Raw genomic sequence first — 15,258 nt, 5'->3', positions numbered from 1 at the left:
GCATGATCGGGGTTCGTTTGAAGGTTTTTGTATGATGGGTATGGAATGTCAAATTTTTGGTATATGCTGTCGTGATTATGTATAACTGGTAAATGCTTTGTAATCTGTCGTATTACCATCTATTACTTAGGTTGTACTTTAGCACTATAATCGGTATGCAGTGTTTCACGTGGTGGAAAGATTGTACTGAAAGCATGATCACGTTGTTGTTAAGTATATGGGAGTTGAATTTTGGGTAGTGATAGTTTATGTTATAGAACTGCTGATCAGCCTAGCAGTAACATTTTTTTTTGTCTGGCACAATTAAGTCTTTACGTGATATTGGCGATAGAAATGAAAAGTTTGTCTTACACTGGTAATGATGTACCAATTGAATGAATATTAATATCTTGAGCAGATAAAGTCCGATATTATTCAGATAAAGTACACTATACACTTCTGATTAATTTAGAACAGAAATGTAGTTTAATATGTACTAATTCGGAAATCGCAATGCATATGAGTATGCCTACTGATACCACCAAGATACTAATCTACTATGAGTAGATTTAATAGACGGTAAGTATCTTCACATTTAGTGTCACAAGTTTCAATAGTGGGAATATACCGATCTTCATTACTTCAATATTTAAACGTCGGCGTCCCCGTCACATTTTAAATACTTTAGTAATCGTTCAGATTCTTATGAGCTCAGTGTATAGCAGAAATTAAAAGGCCATTTACTGACGCATATTTTAAAAGACAATTATGACGTCGACGTAAACAAGGCACTTACAACAAGCATTGTGCAATTAATCGCATGCCTTGAAAAACAACTTCTTTATTTCAACCTATAATAAGATAGCTATCAGTCACTGATAATAGAAATTATAAATGAATATTAGCGACCGATATAGAAGCCAAGGGCGTACATGATGGATCTCATGTCAGCTATAATCTCATAGATGTAAATAAACAAACTAAGCACGTGCAATGTGATATAAAACAAGCGAACGCCACGCATGCGCACTGCACCCACGGCGATGGATTTTTTAATTAGCCAGAAATCGGTATTTTGGTGTGACATGCAGTATGCGTGCTATATTACGTATAGAAATGATTGCATGATGTACCTCCTCCTTCAGTTTTCTTGCATATAACATAATAATTTGAAATGTAATTAAATCAATTATGTCGTTTGAAGTTTAATGAGCGGATAGTGTACGAGAATGTTGTCTTTAGTACAGCACTTTTGCAGTATTTCCTAAGTGAATTTTAAATTATGGGTAGACTAATGCGAAACATGAATCAGTATGATTTGGGCGTTTACTATCCGTTCCTTGTAAAAATTGTGTTTTTCCTTGTAGTTGTTTATGAAACACAGGATATATATCGCCTTCGTAAAATGAAGGAGTAAAGCTCCTTACTATGAAAAACTTACAAATATGAAATAACAAATAGAAGTAACATCTGGACTGATGTATATTTTAAAATATTTTAAAAGATCTATGCAATTTGAATTTACCCGGAAGATTTTCAGACAAATAATCATTCATATTAAAATTAAACCATTTAACTATTCCTAGCATTTATTACTTTAAAAGCGGGTCTTTTTAATTCTACATTAAAACTTAATGCAGACAATGGGCTAATCCAATTTCCCTAAAATAGTATTACATTGGAAGTGTCCTGCACTCAAATCGCAATCAGCTAATTAAATTCGTGTTCCCTTTACTTCATCACGGACAAAAGAATAATCGGATTTGTCTGAAAACCGTTGTTTTAGTCCGTAGAGATTTGAAGATAACCATTTACCGTTCATAGTGTCTTTGTTAACGTTACTGTTTACTATTGTCGGCTTATGCTGATAAAAAACTATGCTTTTTACGGATTTCGAATTTGGATGAGCTATTTTTTAATATTCGACATAATCCGCTTTTAAAACGTCTTTTAGTTTTTTCGTATGATTTATTTGTAAGAGTATTAGTAGTCAGTAGTTTGGAAACTTTGCAACGGTTAATCTTTTTTGTATTGTAATCCTTATGAAATAGATAATGATAATTTTTATTATTATTAAAAGAAAATTATTCAAGCTTAGATTAGGTACCTATTTATTTTACCAAAAATGTAAGTTAGTGTAGGGTAGGCAACAGTTACTTTTAGGTATTTTATTCTAAGAAATCGTAATCATTTTAACTAGAATTATATTCTAATCTTTAAGTTATTACCTATTTTATAGTGCAATAAAAATCTTAATTTATTTTGTTGTCATAAAATTGAAGTGATCTTGCGATAACATTTATTGTAGGTTAATAATAATAAAACTAACTTTATTTACCAATAAATCTGTGTCAAATCATTTTAAACATTAATTGTATTACAATCTTACTACTTTATCGTTTTGTTTTTTTCGAACGTTCATTCCCAAATTATTATTCTCCAAGACTTTCAATCCGTTCAACATTACCTGCCCGCATAACTGTTTTCCACGATCGAGCGCATACAAAAAAAGATGAGCCTGCATTATTATTAAAATAAAATACAACGAAATGAGAGGAAACATGGTGGTTCGACGCGAGCGACGTTGCCGCGCCGCACCTCGGCTGACTCGTCACGTGACGTCACGTCTCAAGATGGCCGCCGTACCGGTTGCGTTCCCCCGCTCCCGTCCTCCAGCCGGATCCGTCCGCGTTACTTGATAATAATAATAATTCAGAATGCAGCCGTTCGAAAGGAAACCAAGTGAGAATAGATTGAAATTTAATGCATCGAGCACGTCGGTTATACGTGTTAGCGTTAATTGTTATTCTAGAGCGGCAGCTGTTTACTTTCGTTGAATAATATGAGTTCTGTTAGGAATCTATGGGTCGTTTGTGCGACCAGTCGACGGCACTCCACCGAGGCAATGATTCACGCCGTTCTACGCTGTTACGTTATGTTACTGACCAAATTACACTCGGACCTGTTACTGTATGCATACCTACGTAGGTATGTCAAGAGAAATCTAGCCCCGCTCATGCAGATTTTGATGGGTAGCAATAAAATTATATCTGGACGCCTGTTTCTCATACAGTCAAACTGCATCTCAGACCTATACATTCTAAAATACATGTACATGAAATACAATGTAATGTTATTGCCTGATATTCCTGATTAACTAAATTGGTGTTTCTATCAAGTTTCCTTATTTTGTTTTGGCTATAGTGTATTATATTGTGGTCCTTCTAAAAGTTTTGTGAACTAATTGCATGGTAATGTCCTCAAGATTAATAGAGCAGACTAACACTGTAGTGCGTTATCAATGTTTAATTACGAAGCAGTTCAATTTCCTGTTTTAGCTCACTGAAAAACAAGTAATTAAGTTGCTCGTTAATTTGTATCGATTACATATTGTACGGAGTCTGTTTAATGGAGTACAGTGGATGTACCGCGTTCGTTATCGCGCGATAAGCGCTGCGGGCTGCGGCGCGGGTACGGGGGAGCGCATCCGCGTCGGGCTAATAGCGGCAGTACACATGGGGCCAAGGCGTTGGGCCAACGTGTTGGGTAAAAATGAAGGATTCAAGATTCCTGTTCACACATTGGCGTACTGATCATTCTGCATTGGCGCTTCAAAGATGGACGTAGTCCGTAGAAGTTCTTGCAGCCGCGGCAATTTATTTATACAGTGCGTTTAATTATTACGTACATGTGCACCAATAACATTGAGTGTACTCTGCTGTCTATGATGATACCATTTTCCCTTAGCATTTTCCAATCTCTATTTTCCTTTTTTTATTTCTGTACAAATAAAACATTATTAAAAAAATATGTTTAGATTTTTTAAAATGTTTAAAATTTGTACATTTTACATTTAATTTTAACTATAAAACGAAACTTTAAAGAGTACGGACGGATGTATTTATTGGTGATATTTGATAATATTATTTATGTAATACCTAAAGCACAATTTGATCAAAATCATGCTCATTGTATATTGTTATTTAATTTTTAAGAACAAGTACTGAAAAGAATACAAAATGTATGAAAGTGAGTTATGAAAAACATCTAGAATAATATAATAAATAGAAAATAAAACATCTAATTTATTGAGTCATATGGTATTTATTTTTGTGTAGTTCATGCCGTGGATTCCAAATTATTCATTCATGTCGATACAATTCTACGAATTGTAAAACCTCATTGCTTGTCCACATCGGCGCCGCCATCGCTATCGGAACATGGAAACGTAAAATTCATTGACGCGCAACGATACTGTCTCCGCTGATGAGTAACAACAAACTGAAGAAGACACCAACGTGTGAACGCTGTTTGCGGAGCGCGCCAAGATCCTTTGAAGTGTGCACAAAAAACCGACAACATTCGGATGGCCTGCCAATATTGGCGCCAACTACACTAATGAAGCCAACATACCGCCAAGTAGCTCTCTACACGTTGGCCCAACCCGTTGGCCCAACACGTTGGCCCCATGTGTACTGCCACCATTACGGCTCGTCCTCGGCTCGTCGCGGTGCGCGCGCTGACGTCACCGCTCGATAATGGCTGCCGCCGCCCGGTCCCCTCTGCCCCTCCGACCGACCCAGCTCAGTCTCTCGTCAACCCGCGACCGCAGCGAGTGCTTCTAGACGCCGCCGCGCTACTGCGTTACATGTGATACCAGTGATCCCGTGTACCATGGTGACAGTGTTTTATTCGACAAAAATAAACAAGTGACAATTTTTCTAAGCGAATATCGCCGATTACGTTACACACCAGACATCGAGATGTCGGTGATGCAGAAGAGGCAGCACTGCTATTTGTGCGATCTTCCCCGGATGCCATGGGCGATGCTGCACGAATTTTCGGAGCCAGTGTGCCGTGGATGTGTCAATTACGAGGGTGCGGATAGGATAGAGGTGGTTCTCGATACGGCGAGGCAGCTGAAGCGCGCTCACGGTTTCCAGGAAGGCCGTGGACCTACACATGCGAAAGGCGCTCACCGTGCACCTTTGGAAGCGCATCAGAATGGTGCAGAATCATCAGCGAGGGGTCAGCCGGCTCCACCGGCGCATCATGCTCCCACAGCTGGATTTACGCTGCATCATTCGCGACCAGCTACAAACGCTGGGCTGTTAGCGGAGTACGGAAGTCGGCGGGAAGAACATGAGAGCCGGCGACTCGCCCACTTGCCTCTGGCGCACTTGCCGACGCACGGTGGTGCTCGCCTCGCTCCTGGTCTCACGCTCAAAAGGCCCCTGGACGATGATGATCACCAGAATCATCATGAACCAGCAAAAAGGCTTTTGGAAGAGCACTCCCGCCCACCCCTAACCCGTGGCGAATCTTTGCCCGCAGTTTCCCTGGCTGCTCCTTTTGCGCCTGATCGTGTTTTCAAACAAGAAAAGCACCCACTGCGTACACCATCATTTGATGCAGCTTTTAAAACTAACGGTAAGTCCTATTTTTTTTAATCCTCTGTTGTATTTTAAAATATTTTATTTATTTCTTTTTGGTGGCACTAGAAATGATTCTCTTTTTGTCCGATTATTTTACCGTGATGGATACAAAATTAATGGGATAAGTTAGGAATAGCATAGGACTACAAAAAAATCTCAATTCTTGGCTTGAATTGAAAAAAAAAACACCTGGAATGTTATTTTTTGGTCCTCTGATTTAAGAAATAAAATGCTAGTTTATTTAATAAATATCCCAAATTTGATTTTAATTTTGTTTAGGTACCTATATATTTTTTGTAAAAATCTTACGTTCCAGAATTGAACCTAATTTTTTGTCTTATTTCATAAACTACCTACCTAAGGAAAGAGTAGAGAAATATTCTGAAATGAATCATTTCATTTCTATTCAAATCGTAAAAAATAAAAAAGTATCGATAAATAAATTTAAATTTTATGAATAATAGAAAGTTACTCATTAAAGCATTAATCATAGGATACTTGAAAACAAATCAAAGTTCACGTTCATTATTCCGCCCATTCGCGTCGTCAAGACCAAACAATTGAGTGACGCAACACATAAAATAGCTTTGTTTATCATCGATTATGTGGGTTAATAAAATTATAATAAAAACTGAAAATAGTCACGCATTTCGCGATAACGAAAGCGACACTCGGCCACGTACGTGTTAAAAACGCTGTGTTTTTGCGCAAGCGTTCACCGAGGGATTCATATCTAGGTAGGTGCATTAACTGGCTCCATAAATAAAAAACTGGTCCGACCGGTTGGCGTTCTCGAAAGCGAGCACTCGTGGCCTCTCGCACACTAAGTACGTACAAACACCCACGTAATGTAAACGCGACCGCGCCGTGAATGCAAGCACGACACGAACGGAGCGGCAACGTCGCGTGACGACATTTTCGCTCGCGTACGTATGTAGGTAGGCCGCCGAGCGAAAAAATATAGCGCCTGCCTACGCTTGGCAGAGTTGCTCGACCACATTCCGTTGGCGTGTGTGTAGGGAGCGCGGCTCGCCACGAGCGCACGGCCAAAAAGGTCACCGTGACGTCACCAGCGCCATATGGGCCGCGCCTCAACCGTTTGCCTCACTAGCCATCATTACCCTTTTGGATGATGTGTGATAGATGGTCTTTATAACTCTTTGATACAGTAATAGCAGTTTAAAGAGGTTTAGCGTAATAGCATAGAAGGTGTGTAAACACAGCTACTACAAAATGTATCCAAAACAACTGAAAATGATTCTTTGTTCGTCTATCGTTTGTTTGGTCTTCAAATTCGAACTCGCTTTGTTCTGCAGTGAATTTAAACATAAACAAAGATAACTATCAGAAATAGTTTGGCAATTCTCTAAGAAATCCGGCAATTTTTCACTACTTTCTAACCAGCTGACAAAAATTGGCGGCAAAGAGCACTACGTTGCGACCAGCCACTGACTGACACATAGTGGTTCTACGTAAGCGTGTATTAAAACACAATGCTATTTATACGATATTGTTTGCGTGTGTGAGTGAATGTTTACTATCGTCGCTTCACCGCAAACGATGTGTCATCCAATATTATATGTTAACTCGTTTAAAGAATAGAAACAGTTTTTTAATTGTCTCTAGCGCACGATTATAGGAAACATTTCTTAAATCATTCCACTGCAGGTTACCTCTTGTTATTCAAAGATTGGAGAACATTGGAGCGTTAATAAAATGAATGATGACTAATAAATTATACTACATTATTTACAACTTATTACTTTCGATTAATTATTTCTAGTGCCTCAGTAACCGCATATTTTAAATACAGATTTGACAGTTTAACAAATGATGATAATTTATCTATTTCTATTTTAGGTTATGGAAATAGTGCTCCACTAACGAATGGTTCGGCTGGATCTCCTTTGGGTCGCACAGCAGGATCTCCCCCAGTGACAGGGGCTGGAGCAGGGCCGTCCCCTATGGCCGCTCTGATGTCAGTGACCGACACATTACCCCCCGGATCTCCGAGATCCGCTGGAGGATCACCCCCACAGCCGCCACCACAGCGATCAGCTAGTCGCTCTAGCCAGCACTCGCCCAATTCTTCAGGTAAATTTATATTGAATAGCAACACAGTTTTTGAATATTAATATTTCTATATTATCTTCTTACATACCGTTATGTTTTAAAAATTATTACTGTCAGATTATTTACAAAAGTATACACGAACTGGAATGTTGTTAAAGCAGAATCGATTTGGTTATCGTAACTATCCCTTTTGAAAGTAACAAAAGAATTTTAAAACGCGTTAACCGTTTTATTTGGTCGGACTCGGGCGGGCGTCCGATCGCCGCGTCTGCCGCATCACGGCGCGGCGCCCGACGACCGCTTCTGCCTATGTCCTCTGCTACAGTCTGCTGTTTTCCAATCGATTGTAGTTTGATATATCCTATATGAATATCTGCAGACAGTAGCTAAATGTTGTTATCCGGTCCGACAGGGTCGAACGGCGGGCGGCGGTCGTCGGGCTCGCGACACGTGTCATCAACGACGTCAGTTTCTTCCACGGAGGCTGGTGAAGGCACCGAAGCGGCTGCCCCTGCGCCAGCTCCTCTGCTGAAATGCACCCTGTGCCAAGAACGCCTGGAGGACACACACTTCGTGCAGTGCCCGAGTCAACCACATCACAAATTCTGCTTCCCGTGCTCCCGGGATTCAATCAAGAGACAGCAAGGATCTGAGGTTAGTAAATGTTCTTAGTAAGCTTTTTATTGTATGGGAAATAGCTCAATTACTTTATCTTATAATCTTAACGATGACTGTTGACTTAATTTACGTTTCCTTCTTTACAGGTTTACTGTCCAAGTGGCGAGAAATGCCCGTTGGCGAACTCGACCGTGCCCTGGGCATTCATGCAGGGCGAGATCGCCACGATCCTAGGAGAGGAGTTCAAACCGAAGAAAGAGCGGGAGACCTAGGGCAGCGTGCCGCCGCGTAGACTTTATCTCTTGTCCCTCTCACTGTGAACTGACCAGGGGAGGAGTGTCGGGCGGCCGCTTGGCGCCGACAAGCGCATCGCGCACTTTGCTCGCGGCCCGGGGCTGGGCCCGCCGCGTCGGAACACTTGTATATACATTGTAAATAACGTTACGTTAGTTGGCACCGCCCGGTGTCTCGGAATGGCTCTCCGCGACCCCAGCGGCCGGAGGACGATGGACCGTATTCAGCGTAATGGATCCGCAAGCATAGAACCATCTCACAAATCGGATGTTTTCGTGTTTTAATCTGTGAGTTATGCAATATTCTGAATATAGTACATATCCGTTTTCGAATCATTTTACGATTATTGTCTCGTTGTAAAAAGTCGATTTAACAATAGTTTTTTGATCTGAAGTGCTTCTCGTCGACAGAAGTAGGTCTGGCATTTTTTTATCGAGAACTCTTCGGATGCCATTTTCTTAGTTACCTTTAGGTCCTGAACCATAGTGAACTTGGCATTTATTTATGTGATTTTATATACTGTACGAGTATTATACTATATAATAATGATCATGACATTTTATGTAGTTGATTACTGACTGTAAAAATGTAGTTAAAAATATTGGAAGCGCATCGCTCTTTGTACAGATATTAGAACTTATACTTAAAATATTATATCTATTAATTGCATACGGCGCATAAATAATTTTCTTATTTTCTTGTATTGGAAGCGTATTTTTTCCGAGTGGCTCGAGTTCCGTTAATGTATTGGACGACATTCGGCCTGGACACGATTCAAGTTTCGTTAGTCGCATACAAGTAGAAATTGTTTTCGAATTGGAAGTCAAATCGAAATTGGATTGTAAACTCGTTTCGCTCCGCAGAGCACTAAGTGTTGGGTTGATTATTTTGTAAGGTTAAGTGTGGTTTGGTCGGCTGCAGTATTAGCGAGACGTGCGCACGTCGGGGCGCGCCTAGTCATTTTGTGAAATGTCAATCTGATCCGCGAACGCGCGGCCGTTATAGGAACTCTTAAAACTCGCTGCTATATTTGTATAAAGTGAAGTAATTATCATTATATTATTATCATTGTATGTCATAATGTTATTACAGTTAGTGTGTCAATTTCGAAGGCTATCAGATGGCGGCCGGTTGGCTTTTTTGTTTCGCTTGGCCTCGTAGGAAGGGAATTGTTTCGATATCTGTTGGACAGATAGCTCGTATTAATAAATCGGTTTAGCGTTTTCTATCTTTGTATGAGTACAAGTCGTCTTCTAGTTTCTGATGTTTAGTATCGTTTGGTCGATTTATTAATGCGTTGGTTACATCGTTGTCGTGTATGTAGGGCAGTCATCAGTGTGCCGGCGTACAGTCCGCGCACAGGGAACAGCGCGGTTATCTAGTGTCATATCCGTCAGACGCGACATGACCTTATCTTACTGTTTAGCACGTTCAATTTAATTGACATGTCCATTATTTATTTTAGATTCGTGTACATATATTATTATTATCTACGGTACTTTGTATATAATTAAACTTGTAAATAATAATGATTTAATGGGTTCTAGCCGCTAGATTATTCAAGGCTATCCAGTCAGTATTACTAAGTACTGTGAGTCTTGTAGTTATTTATAAATCACATAACTTGCAATCGATTTTGTTTTACTCGACGTGAATATTTCTATAACTGCTGTATTTATGGTGATATCGAAATTATATACGTTTATTTATTGAAACGCCGAGATGGCGGGTTTTATTGCTTTTCTGTTTGTATAACTGTCTAACAAAAATGTTGTTAATTTATATTTAACGTTTTCTGATAGATTCGAAATTGATGTATCGTTTTTTACACTACCCAATGTTTGGGGTCTGTCTGTTTACATTAAATATTCAAGGTGTTTACGCATATTTGTTGCAATTAACTTTTAGTAATACGTTTGTATAATAATTGCGACAAATGTGCGTGAAGCGTATTATAGACGGGGTCTGAGCACAAAGAGTGCAAAATTTTCTTTTTCTTTTATACTTTTAATGTATGCATATATGAATTGTCTAAATTATTTTTATTGTTTTGGTTTTCGCTCGCTTTATTACGGATTATTTGAGCTAAACATGAATGCGTACATTGAATGTATTCAAGTTTTAGTCCGCCTCTATCGATAGGCTCGTAATAAGGTTCTCGATAATCGAGTTATATGTTTCTTACTGCAAGCAAGTGAAATGCTTCGATTAAGACGTTATTGTAAATGTTGGTGAAATACAATTGATGTGATTTTATAATATTGACCTTTTATTTGCACCTATCCTTAATTTCCCCTTTTTGGTAAAACTACTATTATTGACTTTCGAAAGTAGACGAAAGAAATGTTTCCTAATAGGTAGATACTACCATAGAAAGGGAAAAATAAATACGAAAAGAAACTTGAGCGATGTCAAGGGACATCCGGAATCCGGATGGAACGAAGTGTTAAGTTAGAGGGACAAACAGAGAACCACGCGCACGCCGCACGGCTTACAACTGTAGCAAAAAGAGTCGTGACAACTTTTCGTAAGAATTTTAACCGTCTAGCCCCCTTTCTTCTGAATATGGTTCCAATAAATGAAAGAAATGGTCTTATTGCTATGGAAACGGAGAAATACAGAAATTAATAAGTAGTTACATATCTAAATGAATAAATGTTATGAATTCATACTAATCGCACTGTATGAGCTTGACCAATATAAATGAATTGCATGCCAAATTACATTTCATAACACAGCATAAACATTCATATGTTAGCGATGGAAATAATTGTTACACGTGGATATTAAAATTTACAAAACAACGGATTGTTTATTTTTGCGTTGACGGTTACAATAAAATTTGAAAGATATTTCAATTTTGAAGCGTGTAAAGAATCTTACCACGGGGTATTGTTTTTTATAAAAGTAAATAAAACTGCGTTAAGATTTCAGAATTATATGTGTCCAAATTAAAAGGAATTAATTTAAGACTGCTGTAAGATTAAAAAATAGGTATTCGGTCAAACATAAATTATACTACTTATCAATATTTTTGCGAGTTAACGTAAAACAATTTTTGAAATCGGAAACAGAAAACTCTAAAGATTTATATTATAGGTATAGATTTCGCCTTCACCTCATATTTCGTTAATTTCACAAATAAGGCAGAATATATTCCATACTTTTCCAATAATTTTACTAAAATTACAGTTATTTGAGCTAAGATGGTAAAAATATTAAAATGAAGTATAACACGGGTAACCTATTTTTATTTAAGTGGTAATTATTACATTTGTATTAAAAACAATAATGTTTGCCCACAGAAAGGAGCGGAACAACGGAGAGGATGCCGGAACCCCTCTGCCTGACCAACAGATGAGACCTGCCCCTCCGCGCTACCCAGTCGATCGATATTTGGTAAGATATGTCCACAATTCAATTTATTTTAATTGAAAAAAATGCCAATAATATAACTAACTCGATAAATATATACTTACATATTATAATTGGACTAACAGTAGAACTTCATTTTCCAGGTTGAGAGCAGCAAAAACTTGGATATGGTTAAAATTATAGATGATGATTTATGGAAACCTGAACCATCATTACGGCCCGAGGACGAAATCATGTTAAGAAAATTGCATGGAATGCTGCAATCGACTGCAGATGACCTGAAGTTGCTTTCTGGAGAGTTGTCGAAATATCACGAACCCGGGGTACAAGTCAAAACGCTACCAATGCCGCTAGACGAAGATTTTAATGAGAAAATACACATAGAAGAAGTCGTTAATGCTAAATTTCATGGCCATAGAATCATTAGCCCATCACAATCCATTGTGACGCCGCGTACAAACGCAAATGCAGTACAAGAGTTAATAGCTAATAAAATAGCGGAAAATAAGCCCATTTGTAGTTCTAGAATAAGTGTAACAAAACCAGTAGTACAAAAAAAGCCTCTAAGGAAATTAGGAATTTCTAAAACTAAAACAATAGAAATAGCAGAAGGCATTAGTAATAGTGAAAATAACAACACAGATAAAATAAGATTAAATCAGACACCATGTAGGGACAAAACAGTGACATACAAAGAAATTGTTCATGAATACGAAGAACCTAAACAGAGGACTATTTTTACACGTCCTTTGAATATACAAGAAATGCCTTGTATCAATATAAGAAGTGAATTGAAAACACAAAATGTTTTACAACTAGATATAGTACCCGATAATACTGACTTAGTTAATAATTCTGAAAAGAGAAATAACGTTGCTGTTATAGCATTTTCACACGAAGTGCCATCTACATCGGATAAGAAAATACATGAAATAGACGTTGCTATAGAACAACCACCACAACGTAAAGTATCTAAAATGAAAACTTATGAAAGTAGTGAATCATCGAACACTAATAAAAAACGAATATCTACAAAACAACATATAAGTTACAAACCATTAGATAGGCGTAAAGTTCACAATGATAATAATGTTCCTAAAAGGGATGTTAAAAGAACACGCACGAATTTAAACGAATGGAAGAGAAAATTAAACGCAGTGTACGGTCAAACTGTAAAACCCAAAACTACAAAAGCCATCACAAAAAATCAAACCTCTAAAGTGCCAGTCTTACAACCCAAAGAGAGGAAAGTTTTAAATAATACCGAGTATATTCCTTATACAAAGCTAACGTTAGGAGGAGTTAATGTTAAAGAAATTGAGAGGGAACTGTCCCATGTATCAAACAAAAGTGATGTACCGTTAAGTCCTATTTTAGATAAGATATTGAGTCGTCAGAATTCATTCAGCAATGATAAATCACAAAAAGGAAGAGAAGAGGAACAGAAAATATTAAGTACTTCGGATGAAAATTTAATGCAAGAAGTGTTAGATTTAGAAGAAAAAGTGAGCAGTACTCTGTCAAAGAAATTCAATAAAGATAACACCGATACACCACCGCTTACATTTAATAAACTGTCTAACGATGATGATGATGATAACACATATGCTGATGATTTTGAAGTTGATAATTCTGAACCACCATCCGAAAAAAGCCAGTCAGTTGGTGTGAGGTCTAAGTCACCTGAAATTTCTGTTAATTTAAATGTAAGGAATGAAGCATTAAATATTAATGATCAACATAACACTGAACATAATAAAACATATGTGAAGATATCAAATCTATCTTTAAAAAATAAAATCGATACCTTTGAATATATACATACAGTAGATACCCAAGATACTGCAACACAAAGTAACGCAGTGAATAAAATATCATTACAAGGAACACAAACATCACCCAGAATCGAAAATGATATACAAACAATACGTAATGATTTATCCATTGACCCTCGACATGAAGTTGAGAATATGTTTAAATTAGAAAAGGAATTCATTAAAAAGCTGATAATCGATGAATACAGCGACTTGCTTGAGAAGAATCTAAATAAACCATCTACATCCAATGATTGCAAACTATATTCTGACGAGAAAAACGTATCTTCTTTACCGAAAAATACTCAGACTTCTCCAGCACGCGTCAAAAATGTAATGACATCACCAACCAGGACTAAAACAAGAACCACGTCGCCTTTTACCTTATCTGTCACTTTAAATAAGCAAACGAGCCCTATGACAATCGAGTCACATAGAAAAGATTCCGACCAAGGAATAAATGTGCAAGAATCAAAGGTTTCTCTGGAAGAAGAACACAACATAACGATCAATTTGTCATCGCCTCGATTTAGCCTGCGCTTACCACAGTCTTCCGGAAATTTATCCAATTCTGACAGACATATTCATAGCAAGAGATTCATAAAACCCAAACCAGTTAGAATAATAAGCAGCTCTAGTTCGGTAGAAGATTATACGTCATCAGATATAAGTTTTGGTGAAATTAACAGAGAGTTTAAAAGACGATTGAGGAGACACAAAATACCCTCTATATCGGAACCTAGTTCGTCATCTCTATCCAAATATTCAGAACATTCAAGCGCTGTGGTTCCTTTAAAAAGTGAAGGAGAAATAAGCGCTTATCAGACTAAATCTAATAAATATAGTAAAAGTGAGGGAGAAGTCAGTTTGGGTCAAATGAAGTGACGTCAAAATTGTTGATCATTTTCTTGTTTGGTTAGTTGTTTTAGATATGTATAAAGTACCTTTTGACTAGTTTACGGAGTTAGCAAAATGCATGCTGTTTCTTTCTCTCTTACGATCCTTTTGTATATTTGCTGTTGTGTGAGAGAGACGAATGCTTGTGGTCTTTGTTTGTATCCTAGATGTTAAAATATGAAAGTGCTTTATAGACTTAATATTTTTATATTATGAACTAAAGATACGTTTATTTTTAAGATGAATTTGTTCTCACCGTTAGTACAAACATGTAGGTTATTGCAATTTTAATTGTCAAATTATTATTGATTATTTTAAGTGAATCTTCTTGTGGATACTATTTTTTATTATGATATATTTTATAATGAAATGATGTTGTTGTTTTATTTTACGTATACTTCCTTGTTATTTTAATCAATAAAATCATATTTTAGGTTCTCTGCCTGAAATTTAAAAAACAAATATGCTGTTTTATAATTACCAAAGTTTACTATATAGGTACATAAGGAATAGTCGATCCTAATCCTACATAAATGTTATACAATATGACGATAATACCATACAGATAATATACATAAACTGCGCCATCTTTAGAAAGTAATACGAAACAATTTGGTCGTTGTTTAAGTGGTCTGCGCTGATTCTCTTCATACTCGCTAGATGTCCCCAAAAGCTATTACAAAATCTTGAAACATCTTTCTTTTCTTTATGCTTTCAAGCCACTGATCCGCTTTTAAAGAAATTATACATAGAGATACACTAGCTTTAAGAGG

General features: G+C 37.3%; 2 protein-coding genes across 2 annotated transcripts in view; both read left to right on the top strand.

Moving 5' to 3' along the window:
* LOC123697449 (probable serine/threonine-protein kinase nek3) overlaps nt 1–14,858 on the top strand; it is a 106,437-nt gene extending 91,579 nt beyond the window's left edge. Inside the window, exons 4-5 of the mRNA XM_045643970.1 lie at nt 11,705–11,798; nt 11,918–14,858. Coding sequence (XP_045499926.1) covers nt 11,705–11,798; nt 11,918–14,473 — 2,650 coding nt within the window. The 3' untranslated portion in view covers nt 14,474–14,858. The remainder of the gene's footprint in view (nt 1–11,704; nt 11,799–11,917) is intronic.
* LOC123697450 (interferon regulatory factor 2-binding protein 1) lies at nt 4,556–10,658 on the top strand. Its single transcript, XM_045643971.1, has 4 exons — nt 4,556–5,409; nt 7,275–7,508; nt 7,900–8,141; nt 8,252–10,658. The coding sequence occupies exons 1-4, from the start codon at nt 4,743–4,745 to the stop codon at nt 8,375–8,377; spliced, it is 1,269 nt and encodes a 422-aa protein (XP_045499927.1). The 5' UTR covers nt 4,556–4,742; the 3' UTR covers nt 8,378–10,658.
* Nucleotides 14,859–15,258: the final 400 nt, after the last annotated feature.

Source organism: Colias croceus, chromosome 14, assembly GCF_905220415.1.
Source record: "Colias croceus chromosome 14, ilColCroc2.1".
NCBI classification, from domain to species: Eukaryota; Metazoa; Arthropoda; class Insecta; order Lepidoptera; family Pieridae; genus Colias; species Colias croceus.
The sequence above is the reverse complement of the archived record's forward strand: the minus strand, read 5'-3'. Positions and strand labels throughout refer to the sequence as shown.

Bases quoted from the DNA above. Each gene is read 5' to 3' on its own strand.
- LOC123697450 (XM_045643971.1), top strand. From the start codon at position 4,743: ATGTCGGTGATGCAGAAGAGGCAGCACTGCTATTTGTGCGATCTTCCC. The intron at 5,410-7,274 runs GTAAGTCCTATT...TTTCTATTTTAG, and splicing joins TGCAGCTTTTAAAACTAACG to GTTATGGAAATAGTGCTCCA. The intron at 7,509-7,899 runs GTAAATTTATAT...CCGGTCCGACAG, and splicing joins GCACTCGCCCAATTCTTCAG to GGTCGAACGGCGGGCGGCGG.